Source organism: Triticum urartu, chromosome 5A (assembly GCF_056163025.1).
Source record: "Triticum urartu cultivar PI428250 chromosome 5A, HENAU_Tu73, whole genome shotgun sequence".
Classification (NCBI taxonomy): domain Eukaryota; kingdom Viridiplantae; phylum Streptophyta; class Magnoliopsida; order Poales; family Poaceae; genus Triticum; species Triticum urartu.
Genome location: NC_141877.1, coordinates 562115268 through 562131876, shown reverse-complemented (window position 1 = coordinate 562131876; position 16609 = coordinate 562115268). Strand labels below are relative to the sequence as shown.

General features: G+C 43.1%; 1 protein-coding gene and 1 pseudogene across 1 annotated transcript; both read left to right on the top strand.

The window, feature by feature from the left end:
* Positions 1-476: 476 nt before the first annotated feature.
* On the top strand, positions 477-1328 carry LOC147972884 (uncharacterized). The gene is made up of 2 exons (XM_087523824.1): positions 477-910; positions 1001-1328. Exons 1-2 carry the CDS (start codon positions 477-479, stop codon positions 1326-1328), a joined length of 762 nt encoding a protein of 253 aa, XP_087379950.1.
* A 12900-nt stretch (positions 1329-14228) lies between these two features.
* On the top strand, positions 14229-15221 carry LOC125507364 (BTB/POZ and MATH domain-containing protein 1 pseudogene; annotated as a pseudogene).
* The last annotated feature ends 1388 nt before the right edge of the window (positions 15222-16609 follow it).

Below are 16609 nucleotides of genomic sequence, written 5' to 3'. Positions count from 1 at the left end.
AACACCATTTGAGAGTGTTGTATGCTCAAAATCCTCTTGTGAAGGAGTACATGGATGCACATCATGGCAAGGTGTGGTCAAGAAGCAAATTCAACGAAATCTGCAAAGTAGATTATGTGACCAGTAACCTTGCAGAATGCTTCAATTCAAAGTTCAAGTCAGTGAAAGGGCTCTTGTTGTGGCAAGCATTTGACAAGATGAGGCAAATGATCATGATAAAGATGGCTCTTCGCAAAAGAATTGCAGAAACACAATATCTTGGTCATCAAATGCTCCCATCACTGATTAAGGCATTGCACTTGAAGGCAAGAGGACTGAAGATGAAATGTATTCGATCTGGTACATATGAGGGAGAGGTTACCTATACTGACACTAAAAATAGGGTATGGAGGTATCCTGTGAACCTAAGTACTAGAGAATGTACTTGTAGGCAATGGCAGATCCGTGGGAAGCCATGCATACATGCCCTACATCTGATGACCATTATCGGGGGTGCAGATGGTGAAGTTGATCAATATTGCTCTGAGTATTTCTCTGTTGCCAAATTTATGGCTGCTTATGCTGACAATGTGCCTGCACTATTGGGGAAAGATCAATGGAACATAGTAGATCCAGGGTTCAAACTCCACGCTCCTGTCATTACTAGACCACCAGGAAGACCAAGGAACCAGAGGATTAGAGCAGGTGAGGAGGGTCGTCTACCAAAGAAGCGTGCTTGCAAAAAATGTGGAGTTCTGGGGCATATTGCTAGGCTTTGTACCAATGCAGTGGATGCATCATTTGAAGAGGAGGAAAGATGGACAGCAGCCAATGCCGAGGAGAATGCAGCAGCAATGGAGACTGAAGATGCAGTGGAGAATGCAGCAGCAAATGAAGCAGTGGAGAATGCAGCAGCAAATGAAGCATCTTGGTATGTGTTTGCACCCTTTGTAGAATGCAGCTACCCTTTTGTTTGCATTTGTTCTCTTTTTTGCCTATGGCTTATAATTTTATTTACCAGCTCTAGGGAGAAAAGGCCAAGAGATGAACAAGCAGAAGATTTTGAAACCATGGCCTTTGATGGTTTTGAATCTATAAGAGAGGAAGAGGAGGGCTTAATTTTTCTAATTGTGCCTTTAAAGATTACTGAACCCATAGATGACCGTCAAATGGTCGTCAAGTGCTCGGCGAGTGCAACTACTCCATCAGCACCTCTACGAGGAAAACCCCAAGTAAAGCCCAAGATCAAAAGGAACAAGAGTCTGAAAGAAAAGAGCATCTCAACTAGGGAAACCAGGAGCAAGATGGTGAAGCCAGCTGCAAACACAAGGAGCAAGTCGAAAATTTGAATTAAGTTGTTGGGAAATGTTTGTGTTGTCAATTTGAGGGCGAGTGGATCGCTTAAAACTTGGTAGATTTGTATTAAGATGTTGGCATCTTAAAACTTGGTAGATTTGAGCTACTGTGATAACTTATCAGTTGTAATAATGTTGCTTCTACTTTGGTTTCTTATTTGAGTCAGAATTCAAATTTCCATCAAAATTTGAATTTAAATCAATATTTCAATTTGGGCCAAAATTTGGATTCGAGTCAAAGTTGAAGTTGAACATTGAAGGTTCATTACTCTGTGCGGTGTATTTGATCGAGCATTTGAAGTCCAATATTCGTAGGTGAACAGTCCAGATGAGAAATGTGCTAGAAACGAGCTCGAAAACTAGGGTAAACAGCCCTATTTGAAATCAAGTTTTTTTGACCTTGCCTAAATGAGGCATATATATTTTTATTAACACTTGTTCCATATATATAGGGTAAAAACGAAGTCTCACTATTTATTGATTAATATTCATATTACTACATTTTTTTTGAAAAAATATGCTTTTAATTCAAAACCGTCAAATAACACATTTTAGATATGAAAATGAAAAAGTAAGTTCAGATCCTTCTTACTCACTCCAAAATGAAGCTATGGAGATTTTTCTGATTTTTTTAATTATTTTGATTTTTTTTCAAACCCTAAATCCTCTCTCCCTATTCTACGAACTCTGAAAATGTTCATAGGTGATAGCTCATTTGTGTGAAGACTTTTTTCATGAAAATGACCTACACCAAGTTTATATTTTTTTCTCATAACCTTGTCACATATGACGGCTATGTGCGCAAGAATTACAACATTTTGATTTTTTTTTGAATTTTTTAAAAACATTTGAACTTCATTTCGAGAGATCACTTCAAAAAATGATTTTTCAAAAAAAAAAACGCCCCTATACCGAGTTTATATTTTTTTATGGTAACTAGGTCTCATAAACGGACGAACTACGTTTGTTTTATATTTTTGCGATTTTTTCTAATTTAGTTATGGCCATTTGAAATCTGGTCAAACCCTAATAACCCCGTTGACTCGCTCATAACCCCGCAGAAATGCTCCAAACCCTAGCGTCGAACGTGCGCCGTCGGATCCTACCAAGCGCCAAACACCACCTGTCAGATGTGGGGCAGGCATGCGCGACCCACGTGATGCATCCTGATTGGCTACTGCACTGTCCTTCTTGGGTTTTTTACGATCTGCCCCACTTTACATATGAAATTGTATTTTTCGCACATGACCACCACATGTCAGTGTTAAGAGTTGGTTCAAAAATTGAAAATGCAAAATACAATGTGGCAAATTGTCAATATAGCTTACCCTTCTCCTCTTCTCCATCTGACAGACAAAGGCATCGAGCAGATCGAGCAATTCCTCTGTTTCTTTCCCCATCTTCTCGTTCTTCTTCCTCTCGAGAAATTCCTCTGTTTCTTCCTCTCGGGCGATATGTCGACCTCCTCGTCAGCCCCCCCGTTCCACGTGGCCGGTGTATGGTCCAGTGCTGATGACTCGATGCCCTGACTGCCCACGGACTGCGCCACTGAAGCGATTGACTTCGAAGGAGGAGAAGAATGGGAACTTTGGGCGCGAGTTCGTCAAATGCGAGAGCAAGCCGGAGGGGCAGGTTAGATCTAAGTTTTCCTCGCATCCTTTATCTCTAATTTCTCAAAAAATCTGTCAGATTTGGATTTAGGTTACATGATTTTGTTTTCAGATTGTGAAGAAATGCCACCATTTCGAGTGGATGGATGATTACATCCAGAGGCTTCAAGGGTCGAGCTTGCTAGATTCGAGGGGGAATGCAATCCGCGAGTCCAATCTGCCCCATGACAGTGCCGCTCCGGCAGCAGCAGCGCGTCCGGAATACCCGACGGTGGTAGATGTCGAACTGAAGACGTAATTGAAGAAGATGAACAAGAACTTCAAGCAGCTGATTGAGTTGAAGAAGCAATCCAATCTGATAGCTTTAGGAATACTTGCTCTAGGAATTTTTTACTTGATGGCCATCTCTCGTTAGAGATGTTTGTCTACTGTTGTTGCCACTGTTTAGGAATCCAAGTCTATTTATCTCAAATGCAACTCTGTTTAGTGCAACTGTCGATCACTGAATGTATGCAGTTTACTGTTAAGTTTCGACACTTTCAGTTTCGGCAAAAAACAACTACCAGTTCAGTGATAGGATTATTTTGTTAGCTAATAACCTCGAGTATTGGATCATACCATAGCTCGTCAGATGACAGTAAGTATTACTTGAGCAGCACAAGGAATATACATCAAGTTCATCTCTTCTCTCTCGCACTTGCCAAACTTTTGTCCTCGAGTTCGTCAGTTCTGCTAAAAAAAACCTAGTTCGCTGGCCCAAAAAGAAGCTCAGAAACAAGCGATGTTTCTTTTTTTGTTTAGGAAGGATTGCTTTGTTCTTTTTTGTTTCTGATTGATTTTTTCATTAATTTGATTGCCCAATCTCTTCTATCTCATTGAGGATTTTTTTTGGCTTTCCTTTATGGGTCCCTTCATTTTTTAGAATCAAAGTATTTGCAAACCGCAGTATTATTATGCCTAGCGAACCAATACTTCATGATTAGAAAAAGAGGTCTAACCCTCTTTTTTATATACTTCAAACATAGTGTAGTTAAAACTACACTTTTGACTAAAGCCAAATATCTCAAAGTATTTGATACTTCAATATTTCTGAAAACCAAAGTATTCTTTGAATACCTAAAAAATATAGAGCTCTCAAACCAAAGCCGTGTACAAATGTACAATATGTTCTTATTTTTAGAAGGCATCTATAAACACATCATTTAGTTTGTTTGGTTAATTTTTCCCACGCCAATTAGCCGTGTCTAAACTTGGGACAAACAAAATACAAACATAACAAAACATTAATATAACACACATAACTTAACTTAGATAGGGTTGCTAGGGCAACATAAGTTCTTACATAGACACCGATAGATAATAGTTTAACCTTACATAGATAGCTCGGGCAACACACACACCAAACTCACACTACATAGTAGATAGATAGGGTAGCTAGGGCAACACCGTCTTCTTCGCCGCCGGCTTCAGTACTCCTCCTCCTCAAGGCCGTTGTCGCCGAGGTAGTACGGGAGGCTGTGCATGCGGTTGCGAGCAGGGAAGACGCTCTCGAAGTCGGTGAAGATGTTATAGGTCGTGAATGCGATGAACTCGCACCCACACCAATACACCTTGCCGAGCAGGTAGTAGGCATCAAACCTATTGGTGAAGTGGACGACGAGCCCTACCACTGGAGCGTTGGTGTGGGGACGCTGCTCCACGAGGTTGAACATGGGCGGCGAGCCCGCCGGGAGGTGGTGGAAGCCCGCACGGAGGAACCCACGTGCAAGCTCAGTGCTTCCCCTCCAGCGGGAGAACGCCCACACGCGGAGGGATTCCTCGACGACGACGTTGGCGGGGTATCGCCGTTCCGGCACGGTGGGCGGCGCTTGGAACGTCGGCCCATTGTACTGCATCTTGCTCGCTTCGCTGAGTGGAACGGCTTTGAGTTTTGGGGGAAGAAGAGAAGAAGTTGGAGGCGCAGATGGATCTGTAGAAGAAGAGGCAATGGAGGGCAGTTTAAATAGCCGGGGGAGACGAAGTGGGTACACGCGCAAATGGCCGGCGTAGATCGTGACTCAGTGCGTGCGTGAACCGATGCGATCATCAATGTGTGAACGTGAATCGATGCGAGCGTGCTTTGCGTGCTCTGCGTTAGCGGCTGCCTGCCTCCCCTTCTGCGTGCTCTGCGTTGGCGGCTGCCTGCCTCCCATTCACGAGCGTGCGTGCAGCCTGTGGCGTGAACCAATGCCTCGACATATGGACGCGACCATGCATGCAGCCTTCCCCTTCTGCCACCGGCACGTATGCCTGCGACACATGAAACGACGCTGCGGAGCGACTGAATCCGCCGGCAACCGTGCGGCACGGATCGATGCGTGCGTGTCGGTGTGCATGCATGCGATTAGGTCTAGGTCACTAGATGCGTGCGTGGCGGTGTTCGCATGCATAGCAGGCTACATCGATGCCAAAGCCGGGCATGCATAGCAGGCTGCATCCATCGGTAGCAGGCTTTTTTAATTTATTACCAACAAACTAACGGGACCGTCCTATGAACACAAACACGGCCCAACCAGCGAAGCCACAACCACAGTCAACAGAGTCCAACGTGGCCCCACAAGTCAGTTAACGGCCAAGACGGCAAACGTCTGTTATGAACATTTGTGAGAGTTTCAGCTAAGGGAATGGGGAAAAGTGAGCAAAAGTTTGAAGCGTGGGGAAAACTGAGCACAACTAAGGAATTGGGGGCACAGATGGAATAAGCCCATAAATTTGACATGCAAGCTCAAGAACAGGGTCACCACAACAACAAAAAATTTCAATAAATAAGACACTAGAACAAAAACTAATTGGACCATTGGAGGAGTCACATACCGAAGAACAATCCCCCAAAGAGTTTTGTGAATGGAGCTTTGAGCAAGGAGATCGAAATGGCAGCAAGATGAGAAAGAACACGAATTTGAGCTATGGAGTGATTTTTTCTAGAGCAAGAAGGAGAGGATGGGTGTTGGAATAAGTGGAGGGGGGCCACATGGGACCCACAAGGTCAGGGGGCGTGCCCTCCACCCTTGTGGCCAGCTGGTGAGGCCCCCTGGTGTGTTCTTTGCACCAGAAATTCTACAATATTGCATAAAAATCATACTAAATTTTCAGGGCGTTTGGAGAACTTTTATTTTCGGGACATTTTTTATTGCATGGATAATTCAGAAAACAGACAGAAAATACTACTTTTGCTTTATTTAAACTAAATAACAAAAAGTAAAAGATGGGTACAGAGAGTTGTGCCTTCTAAATTCATCCATCTCATGCTCATCAAAAGGAATTCATTAACAAGGTTGATCAACTCTTATTAATAAACTTCTTCCGAGTGACATGAAACCGGAGAATTTTCAAATAACACTAGGTTACCTCAACGGGGATATGCATTTCCCCAACAAGAAGAATATCATATTTATTTTTGGCAGTAGGAAGAGGGAATTCAAAACCTCCAATAGTAATAGTTGAAAATTTTCCAATAGAATTGACACTATGAACTTGAGGTTGTTTCTTTGGAAAGTGTACCGTATGCTCATTACCATTAACATGAAAAGTGACATTGCCTTTGTTTCAATCAATAACAGCCCTTGCAGTATTCAAAAAGGGTCTTCCAAGGATAATCAACATACTATCGTCCTCGGGAATACCAAGAATAACAAAGTCCGTTAAGATAGTAACGTTTGCAACCACAACAGGCACATCCTCACAAATATCGATGGGTATAGCAGTTGATTTGTGAGCCATTTGCAATGAAATTTCAGTAGGTGTCAACTTATTTAAATCAAGTCTACGATACAAAGAGAAAGACATAACACTAACACTGGCTCCAAGATCACATAAAGCAGTTTTAACATAGTTTCTTTTAATGGAGCATGGTATAGTTGGTACTCGTGGAACTCCAAGTTTCTTTGGTATTCCACCCTTAAAAGTATAATTAGCAAGCATGGTGGAAATTTCAGCTTTCGGCATCTTTCTTTTATTAGTAACAATATCTTTCATATACTTAGCATAAGGAGGCATTTTAAGCATATCAGTCAAACGCATACGCAAAAATATAGGTCTAATCATTTCAGCAAAGCGCTCAAAATCCTCTTCATCCTTTTTCTTGGATGGCTTAGGAGGAAAGGGGATGGGTTTCTGAACCCATGGTTCTTTTTCTTTACCATGTTTCCTAGCAACAAAGTCTCCCTTATCATAACATTGATTCTTTGATTGTGGGTTATCAAGATCAACAGCAGGTTCAATCTCTACATCATTATAATTACTAGGTTGAGCATCAACATGAACATCATTATTAACATTATCACTAGGTTCATGTTCGTCACCAGATTGTGTCTCAGCATCAGAAATAGAAATATCATTGGAATTCTCAGGTGTGTCTATAGCAGGTTCACTAGCATGCAAAGTCCTATCAGTTTTCTTTTTCTTTTTAATACGAGGACTAGGTGCATCAGTGTTTGTTCTCTGAGAATCCTACTCAACTCTCTTAGGATGGCCCTCAGGATACAAAGGTTCCTGGGTCATTTTACCACCTCTAGTCATAACCCTAACATCATTATCATTATTCTTACTTTTCAGCTCATTAAGCAAATCATCTTGAGCCTTAAGTACTTGTTCTACTTGAGTTGTAACCATGGAAGCATGGTTACTAATAAGCTTAAGATCATTAACAGTTTTGTTCATATAATCACCCAAGTGGTCAAGCATGTAAGCATTACGTTTCAATTGTCTACTAACATAAGCACTGAAGTTTTCTTGTTTAACAATAAAATTATCAAACTCATCTAAGCATTGTTTAGCAGACTTATTATGAGGAATATCACCTTCATCAAATCTGCGGAGAGAGTTTACCTCTACTACCTGTGTCGGGTTATGAAGACCATGTATTTCTTCAATAGGTGGTAGATTCTTAATATCTTTAGCTTTAATACCTTTTTCTTTCATAGATTTCTTTGCCTCTTGCATATCTTCAGGACTAAGAAATAGAATACCCCTTTTCTTCGGAGTTGGATTCGGAGTTGGTTCAGGAAGTGTCCAATCATTCCATTACTCAATATATTATTCAATAGCAATTCAGCTTGCTCAACCGTTCTTTCCCTAAAAAACACAACCAGTACAACTATCCAGGTGGTCTCTGGAAGCATCGGTTAGTCCATTATGAAAGATATCACGTATTTCATTTTTCTTGAGAGGATGATCATGCAAAGCATTAAGTAATTGGAGAAGCCTTCCCCAAGCTTGTGGGAGACTCTCTTCTTCAATTTGCACAAAATTAAATATTTCCTTTAAATAAGCTTGTTTCTTATGAGCAGGGAAATATTTTTGAGAGAAGTAATAAATCCTATCCTGGGGACTACACACACAACCAGGAGCAAGAGAATTAAACCATAACTTAGCATCACCCTTTAATGAGAAAGGAAACAACTTGAGAATATAGTAATAGCGGATTTTTTCCTCATGAGCAAATAGGGTGGCTATATCATTCAATTTAGTAAGATGTGCCACACCAGTTTCAGATTCGTAACCATAGAAAGGATCAGATTCAACCAAAGTAATTAACTTAGGATCGACAGCGAATTCATAATCCTTATCAGTAACAAAGATATGTGAGGTAGCAAAAGCGAGATGATATTTCATTATAACATTCAAGGATTTTTCTTTCAGCTTAGCTAACAATTTCTTAAGATCTTCTCTATCATTGCAAGCAAAGAAGTCTCTAGCAGTTTGTTCATCCATAACATAACCCTCAGGAACAACATGCAATTCATATCTAGGGGGAGAATCATAATCTTCAGTTTCAACAATATCATCAGTTTCAGTAATTTCATTCTCTCTAACCCTAGCAAGTTGTTCATCAAGAAATTCACCTAGTGGCATAGTATTATCAAGCAGATAAGTAGTTTCATCATAAGCATCAGTGGCATCATCAATAACATGCGACATCTCAGAATCAATAGCAGGTGTTGGTGTCGCAAGTTTACTCAGAACAGAAGGAGAATCAAGTGTAGAGCTAGATGGCAGTTCCTTACCTCCCCTCGTAGTTGAGGGAAAAATCTTAGTTCTTTGATCTTTCAAGTTCATCATAGTGATCAACAGATATAAATCCCAAGTGACTCAGAGAATAGAGCTATGCTCCCTGGCAACGGCGCCAGAAAAATGTCTTGATAATCCACAAGTATAGGGGATCGCAACAGTTTTCAAGAGTAGACTATTCAACCCAAATTTATTGATTCGACACAAGGGGGGCCAAAGAATATTCTTGAGCATTAGCAGCTGAGTTGTCAATTCAACCACACCTGAAAGACTTAATATCTGCATCAAAGTATTTAGTAGCAAAGTAGTATGAAAGTAACGGTAACAATGGCAAAAGTAACAGTAGTAGTATTGTAGCAATCGTAACAGTGACAACTGAAAAGTAACTTAGCAAAGATCAATATGTGAAAATCTCGTAGGCAATGGATCAATGATGGATAATTCTGTTGGATGGCATTCATCGTGCAACAGGTATAACATAGGGTGACACAAAACTAGCTCCAATTCACCAATATAATGTAGACATGTATTCCAAATATAGTCATACGTGCTTATGAAAAAGAACTTTCATGCCATCTTTTGTCCTACCTACCCGTGGCAGCGGGCCCCTATTGGAAACTAAGGGATATTAAGGCCTCCTTTTACTAGAGTATCGGACCAAAGCATTAGCACTTAGTGAATACATGAACTCCTCAAACTACGGTCATCACCGGGAGTGGTCCCGACTATTGTCACTCCGAGGTTGCCGGATCATAATACATAGTAGGTGACTATAACTTGCAAGATATGATCAAGAACACAAATATATTCATGAAAACATAATAGGTTCAGATCTGAAATCATGGCACTCGGGCCCTAGTGACAAGCATTAGGCACGGCAAAGTCATAGCAACATCAATCTTAGAACATAGTGGATACTAGGGATCAAACCCTAACAAAACTAACTCAATTACATGGTAAATCTCATCCAACCCATCACGGTCCAGCGAGCCTACGATGGAATTACTCACGAACGGTGGTGAGCATCATAAAATTGGTGATGGAGGATGGTTGATGATGACGATGACGACGGATTCCCCTCTCCGGAGCCCCGAACGGACTCCAGATCTGCCCTCCCGAGGAAGAACATGGCTTGGCGGCGGCTTCGTATCGTAAAACGCGATGAATCCTTCTCTCTAATTTTTTTCTCCCCAAAAGTAAATATATGGATTTGGAGTTGAGGTCAGTGGAGGTCCAGGGGGCCCACAAGGTCGGAGGGCGCGCCCCAGGGGGTGGGCGCGTCCCCACCCTTGTGGCTATGGTGTGGGCCCCCTGCTGCTGATTCTTTCACCAATATTTTTTTATTAATTCCAAAACTTGGCTCCGTGAAGTTTCAGGTCATTCTGAGGACTTTTTATTCTGCACAAAAATAACACCATGGCAATTCTGCTGAAAACCGCATCAGTCCGGGTTAGTTCTATTCAAATTATGCAAGTTAGAGTCCAAAACAAGGGCAAAAAAGTTTGGAAAAGTAGATACGACGGAGACGTATCAGCCCGCCTAAAGGAGGATCCGACGCCCCCCCACGCAACCGCGGTGTCCAAATCGGAGGTCGCGTGAAGGAGGAACCGACACAACATAGTTGGTATGGCCGCATCTACCAGCCGACATCGCCGCCGCGCCATGTCTGGCGTGGCAAGGCCTTGAAGGAGGAGCTGCCGTCGACGATCACAAAGGCATGTGGACACCTCCTCTACCCCCTCGGTGGCCACGATGACTCCTCGTCGCTGCAGAGCATCGTGGCGCCCTAGGAGAGGGCAACTAGGTAGGTGGCGCGCCGCTATGTGTTCGCGAAGTCCGACAAGGTGTCAGCCTGGGTCCACGCGGAACCCAACCTCGCAGAGTTCTGGTCCCACTACCGGTCGTTGACTATTGCGGAGATGACCTTGTGGTGCCTATGCCGCCTCGACAGGGAGCTCACGAAGATCGCACGAGGAATGCTCTCTCAGTGAGACAGCAGTCGGCGGCGATTGCAGGGGCAAGAGCAAGGCTCCCTAGCCAGGGTGGGCATTGACCGCATCGGTCCCCCGCACGACACAGGAGGAAGTGGAACAACTCCTTCGCGAGCGCCAAGCAGCGGCCGGGCATGGCTGTCGTGCTCCCCCGTCTTCCGCCGCTGGAGGGACCACTTCGATAACAATGACAATGATACGTACGGCGATGGAGGTGCCATCGGCCAGCTTGACCGCGCATACGAGGTCACCATCCACTACAAGCTAGTTTATTTTTAGGTTTTATTAGTTGAACATACGAAATATCATCCAGTTTATCTAAAAATATATCAAACTCAAGTCCGATTGAATGAGTTCCGTTGTGTTTGCATGAATTGTGTCCGGATTAGTTCGAATTCCAGATGAAGGTTTGCGGGAAGCGTTGGATGCTGGTTCTTGTATCACTATCTATTGGCACGTCCGGGCGTGTCCGTGGATGATAGTGTGTCCGTTTTAGGGTCCGCGTTGGAGATGCCATAAGGAACTAAAGAAAGTCTGAGATGCTAGGGTCCGCGTTAGCGGCCAGACGAATCCAGCAAGTGTGCTTCTATGGCGGCCTAGCCTGGCTAGGCCATCGGAGAAGATGGCCTCGACGCATGGCATTGGACGACGACGAACTTGATCTTAGGTGTGGACTTGGCGTGCAATGGTGTGGGAAATTTGACTTAGTTTTCGTTAGTGAGTCTTCGTGTTTGGTTTGAGACGTTGTGGCGGCGACACTTTCCCAATTTAGGAATAATATGTCTTCCTCGCCCTATCCCCGTTCGTCGGTGTGCTTATCACCGGCGTTGGTCGTGCTGCCTTGTGTCTCCGACGGGTCTTTCGGGACCCTGCTGATTTATGTTTTCGGTAGATCCCGTTCGACCGACTATCATGGTCATCGGAGTTTTTGTAGGTCCTTATCGGCGTTCTTTTCTCTGAAGGGGTGATTTGCTTTGTAGAACATGGCCAACTGTGTCTCCTGGTTTGCATTGACGACTTTCCGACCGCTACTTTCATAAGCTCCTGGTTTTAAAAAAGTTTGCTCCGCGAAGGCAAAGATGCTCACGACGTGTTGGTGGTGGATGGAGGAGGAAGAAGACTTTGGCATCCCAAGAATTTGAGTGTAATTTTTACTTTCTATATAGGTGTTTTTTGTAAGCTTAATGTGAAGCTTGGCATATGGCCATATGCCTTTTCGGGGAAAAAAATCTCTGCAAAAAAGCGTGCCAAATCTCTTCCTTTTTTTGAAAGAAAAAACAAATCAATACAGCGAGGAAATTGTGAAAGAGCATTGTTGAATATTTTCCATTTCGGTGTAGGACGATCTGACTCAGGTGGAAAGAGTAAAATTCACTGATGGTCATCGTACTTGTCTCGCTGATTCATTTTAGTCCCTGTACTTAAGAACTTAGTCAATACGGTCACTATATACTCAACTTGATGATTATACGGTCACCACTAAAACCTACAGCTTCGTATTTTTCACTATGTTGACCGGTCAGCTCCCCACCCCCATGCGGGTCCCAGCTGTCAGTGATTAGAAGAAAATAATAAAGAGAAGGATAAATTCTTGGGCGAGTGAGGATTTGAACAAGAGGCTTGACCGCCAGATTCACTCGCGCTAACCACCTAAGCACAACAGACTTGCTGTTTTCTACTGAGCGAATTTCTTTTGTCCTAATACAAACACACGCACGCAGCGCACTTTCTTTTAGGGGTACGGAGCGCACATTTTGTTTTCTTAAATAAATTGCAATGAACAGTATTAATCAAGAGAGTAATTCGGGAATGTTTAATCTCCCGTGCAACGTTCCAACTTCCACGCCACCTGAGCACAACACGCTTTTGTATTTTCTACTGAGCGCACATTTTTTTTAGGGGTACGCAGCGCACATTTTGTTATCTTAAATAAATAGCAATAAATAGTACTCCCTCCATTCTGAATTACTTGTCGCGGATATGGAGGTATCTAGATGTATTTTAGTTCTAGATTCATCCATTTCTGCGACCAGTAATTTGGAACGGAGGGAGCATTAATCAAGAGAATAATTCGGTTTAACCTCCCGTGCAATGTTCCAACTCCCAAACCAACGGATATCCATCCCACACAATGACACAAGTCCACACTTCCGGGACTAGTACAACATTTTTCTTCTATGGTTCTTTCTTCTCCTTGCAGCAAATCACTTTGCAAATTCTTCGAAGATGGGTTCATACTCTCTGCCCTCATATATTTAGTTTTTTTCCTCATCATCTATCGCTCTTGTATTATTATTATCAAGATGATTATGTTTATAGTATGCTAAATTGCCAACAGATGAGTGAGGCTTTTTGGCACTCAGGCTCCACATTTTAAAAGATTCAAAAATAAAAATTTAAGGTAAAAAAGGCTGAAAATAAATACACATATATTTGTAGATGTGGTTAAAATTTCATTATGAAATAGTATATTTTTTATGAGCTGTACAAAAAAAAATCATGTATAGTACTTTATAGTGAGCGTACACTAGCGTTTAAAAAAGAACATACCCGTGTGTGTGCCATGCGTTGCGTGCGTGTGTGTGCCAAATCTTGTTGCACGCGTGTGTTCTTTACACTATATAAAATGAGTGAGGCTTTTGTGCAAAAACGAATATAAATGAGTGAGGCTCTTGTTAATGACAGAATTCTTTGCGCGCACAGGTGGTTAGTGCGTGTTATCCCTCACCTGCAAGTCTCCAGTTCGATTACCCACTTCAGCTATATTTTATCCTTCTCTTTCTTTCTTTCTTTCTTCTATTCACTGACAGGTGGGTCCTGCGTGGGGGTGGAGAGCTGACCGGTCAACGTAGAGAAAATACGAAGCTGTACGTTTAGGCGGTGACCGTATAATTATCAAGATGAGTATATAATGACCGTATTGACTAAGTTCTTGAGTACAGGGATCTAAGTGAACCAGCAAGATAAGTACAGTGACCACCAGTGAATTTTACTCAGGTGGAAATGGAAATCAATGTATTCCATGAACGAGAACGCGAAGAGATAGGCCACGGAGCACGGATAGACCAGCTGAAGAGTCAAGTTGCCTTCTCCGTCCAGTGAAAAAATTCTGCGTTCAGTCTTTTCCTGGCTTGACCATCCACCGCCCAAAACCCTAGCCGCCGTCCACTTTCCTAGCCCCACCACCCGCCGCCGCCGCCGCCTCTCCCCACCAGCGACCGGGTCCAACCGACAAGTCGCACACGATGGCGATCTCCTCGCATCTCGGCGGCGACGGCCTCCCTTCCGGATCCGCATCCTCCATCATGCTAAAGATCGTCGGCTACTCGCGCACCAAGGAGGTCCCCAATGGCAAGTGGATCGACTCTTGCTCGTTCCAGGTGGGAGGCCGCACATGGCGTGTTCGTTACTATCCCAACGGTGACGAGTCCGAGTACACCGACAAAGATGGCAAGCCGGTGCCGATGTATACCTTGACTACCGCGATCAAAGACTTTTCCGTGAATAAAACTTGGGGATTCGGGAGGTTTATGAAAAGGGAGGAATTGGAGAAATCAGAGCATCTCCAGTACGATTCATTCACTGTCAAGGTCAATGTCACTATCATGAGTGAGTTCCATGCGCAGGAGACACCATCCATCCTGGTGCCACCGTCAGACTTGCACCGACACTTAGGGCTTCTCCTGTCAAGCAAGGTGGGTGTCGATGTCAAATTCCGAGTCGGCAGGAAGACATTTTCTGCTCACCGGTCGGTGCTCGCGGCACGGTCTCCGGTCTTCAGAGCAGAGCTCTTTGGGCTGATGAAGGAGGGAACCACTACTGGGGCCATACGCATACATGACATTAAGCCAGAAGTGTTCAACGCTCTGCTTACTTTCATGTACACGGATGCACTGCCTGCTATGGATAAACAGGAGGAATCTGCCATGGCTCAGCATTTGCTTGTTGCAGCAGACAAGCATGATTTGGAGAGGCTGAAGCTGATTTGTGAAGAGAAGTTGTGCAATTGTATCAATACGAGCTCCGTGGCGACTATCTTGGCCTTGGCGGAGCAGCACCACTGCCATGAGCTTAAGGCGACATGCTTGGTGTTCCTCAGCTTGCCGAACAATCTGGATGCAGCCATTGAGTCTGAAGGTTTCGAGCTTTTAACCAAGAGATGCCCTGGTGTTATTAAGGATCTCCTCAAGTCCCAGGTTGCTCCTAGTATACTTGGGAAAAGAAAATCTGGAGCATGAACATGAGGTTACAGTCCTGCATATCATCATTTGCAATCATCCGTCCAGAAACTGAATAAAGACCCTGCATGCTATCTAATGCTAGTACAGTAGTACTAGTAGTTTTCTGTGTAGTCCTGTTCTCACAATGATGTGATGTACGTTGGTCCTATTTTCTTTGGTCATTGCATCCTTTATGGAGAATTATTAATGGTTTGACTATCTATGCGGAAAAAATAACCATATGTGCTAATTAGTGAACAGTTAGTTCTGAACTTGTAAGCCTTTCAACTAGTTGCCCTTTAAATTTCACCCAGTTCTGTCTGATTGTTCTGTAACAATCGCTGTGAGCGTTGCGCTGGTTCCTGAGTTCATGCATCCCTTGTTCAGTACAGAGCACTGCTTATTTACCAGGTTCAGACATACCATGTCTTGTTGAAATGCTGGGTTGGATCCAGTGAAAAATCATTGGCCTTGTCGGGCTTGCAATTTTTTGCACGGCTACAAATTGTAGTCATGATTTCTGACATAGTAGTGGCTGCTAAGGTAGTGATCTTATGAAGGTTGTGTGGAGTTTGGCCTCAAGTATTTTCATACAAGATTAGGATCCCATTTCCCTATGTTGCAGATTTTCAACCAGAACTTGCGCAGAAATTCATTTTAGATTACCTTGTGATTGTAATGAATACATTCTTAATGGGTAGCCATGCCTAGTATAGAATTTCCACAAGTTTGTCTGATTTGGATGAACGCGTCAGAGCTATTCATGTTAGTTGGCTCATTACATTTAAACATTCTGGTAGAATAGAACTTTATTTCCCTTTGCATGCAGCCGGAGCTATTCTTAGTTCTGGGACTATCTGCCTGTCACTTTACTCATTGATGGAATTTTTGATATGAACATACCTTACACTGTAATGACACGTTTTAAATGGGTGAATGACAACACTTAGCAATGACATGCTTTGTATACTATCGCCCATCATGAACTAGAGGATTGGGTAAGAATAGCGACAGATGGAATGGTGTCGAAGAGATACAAATTTTTATTTTAAAATCTCCATGTGGAAAGGAGGTCGCTGGTATGATTTATTTTTATTTCAGCTACTGCGTGTCCTACTTGTAAGAGTGGGAAAGAGGGTGAGTGAATTCACCACCAACTCAAACCCTTATAAGTAAGAAAGATTTTTTGGTCATATCTCGCTGTAGTGTGTGAACAAAAAGACCTCATATATGGTTGTTGGATGGTTGTTTCTACTCTATGCGCATGATTTTTCCTGTTGCACACAGTGTGGCAAAAGTTGGTTGGTGCTTCTGGATGATCAGTTGCACGAAGACAAAAAAATAGATTCTCCCCCTCCCCACAAAATCCTCTGTTTCTTGTCTACTTCTTTATATCACATGAGAGG

Coding starts and splice junctions, on each gene's coding strand:
- LOC147972884 (XM_087523824.1), top strand. CDS start 477: ATGACCATTATCGGGGGTGCAGATGGTGAAGTTGATCAATATTGCTCT. Junction 911..1,000: donor GCAGCAAATGAAGCATCTTG/GTATGTGTTTGC, acceptor TTTATTTACCAG/CTCTAGGGAGAAAAGGCCAA.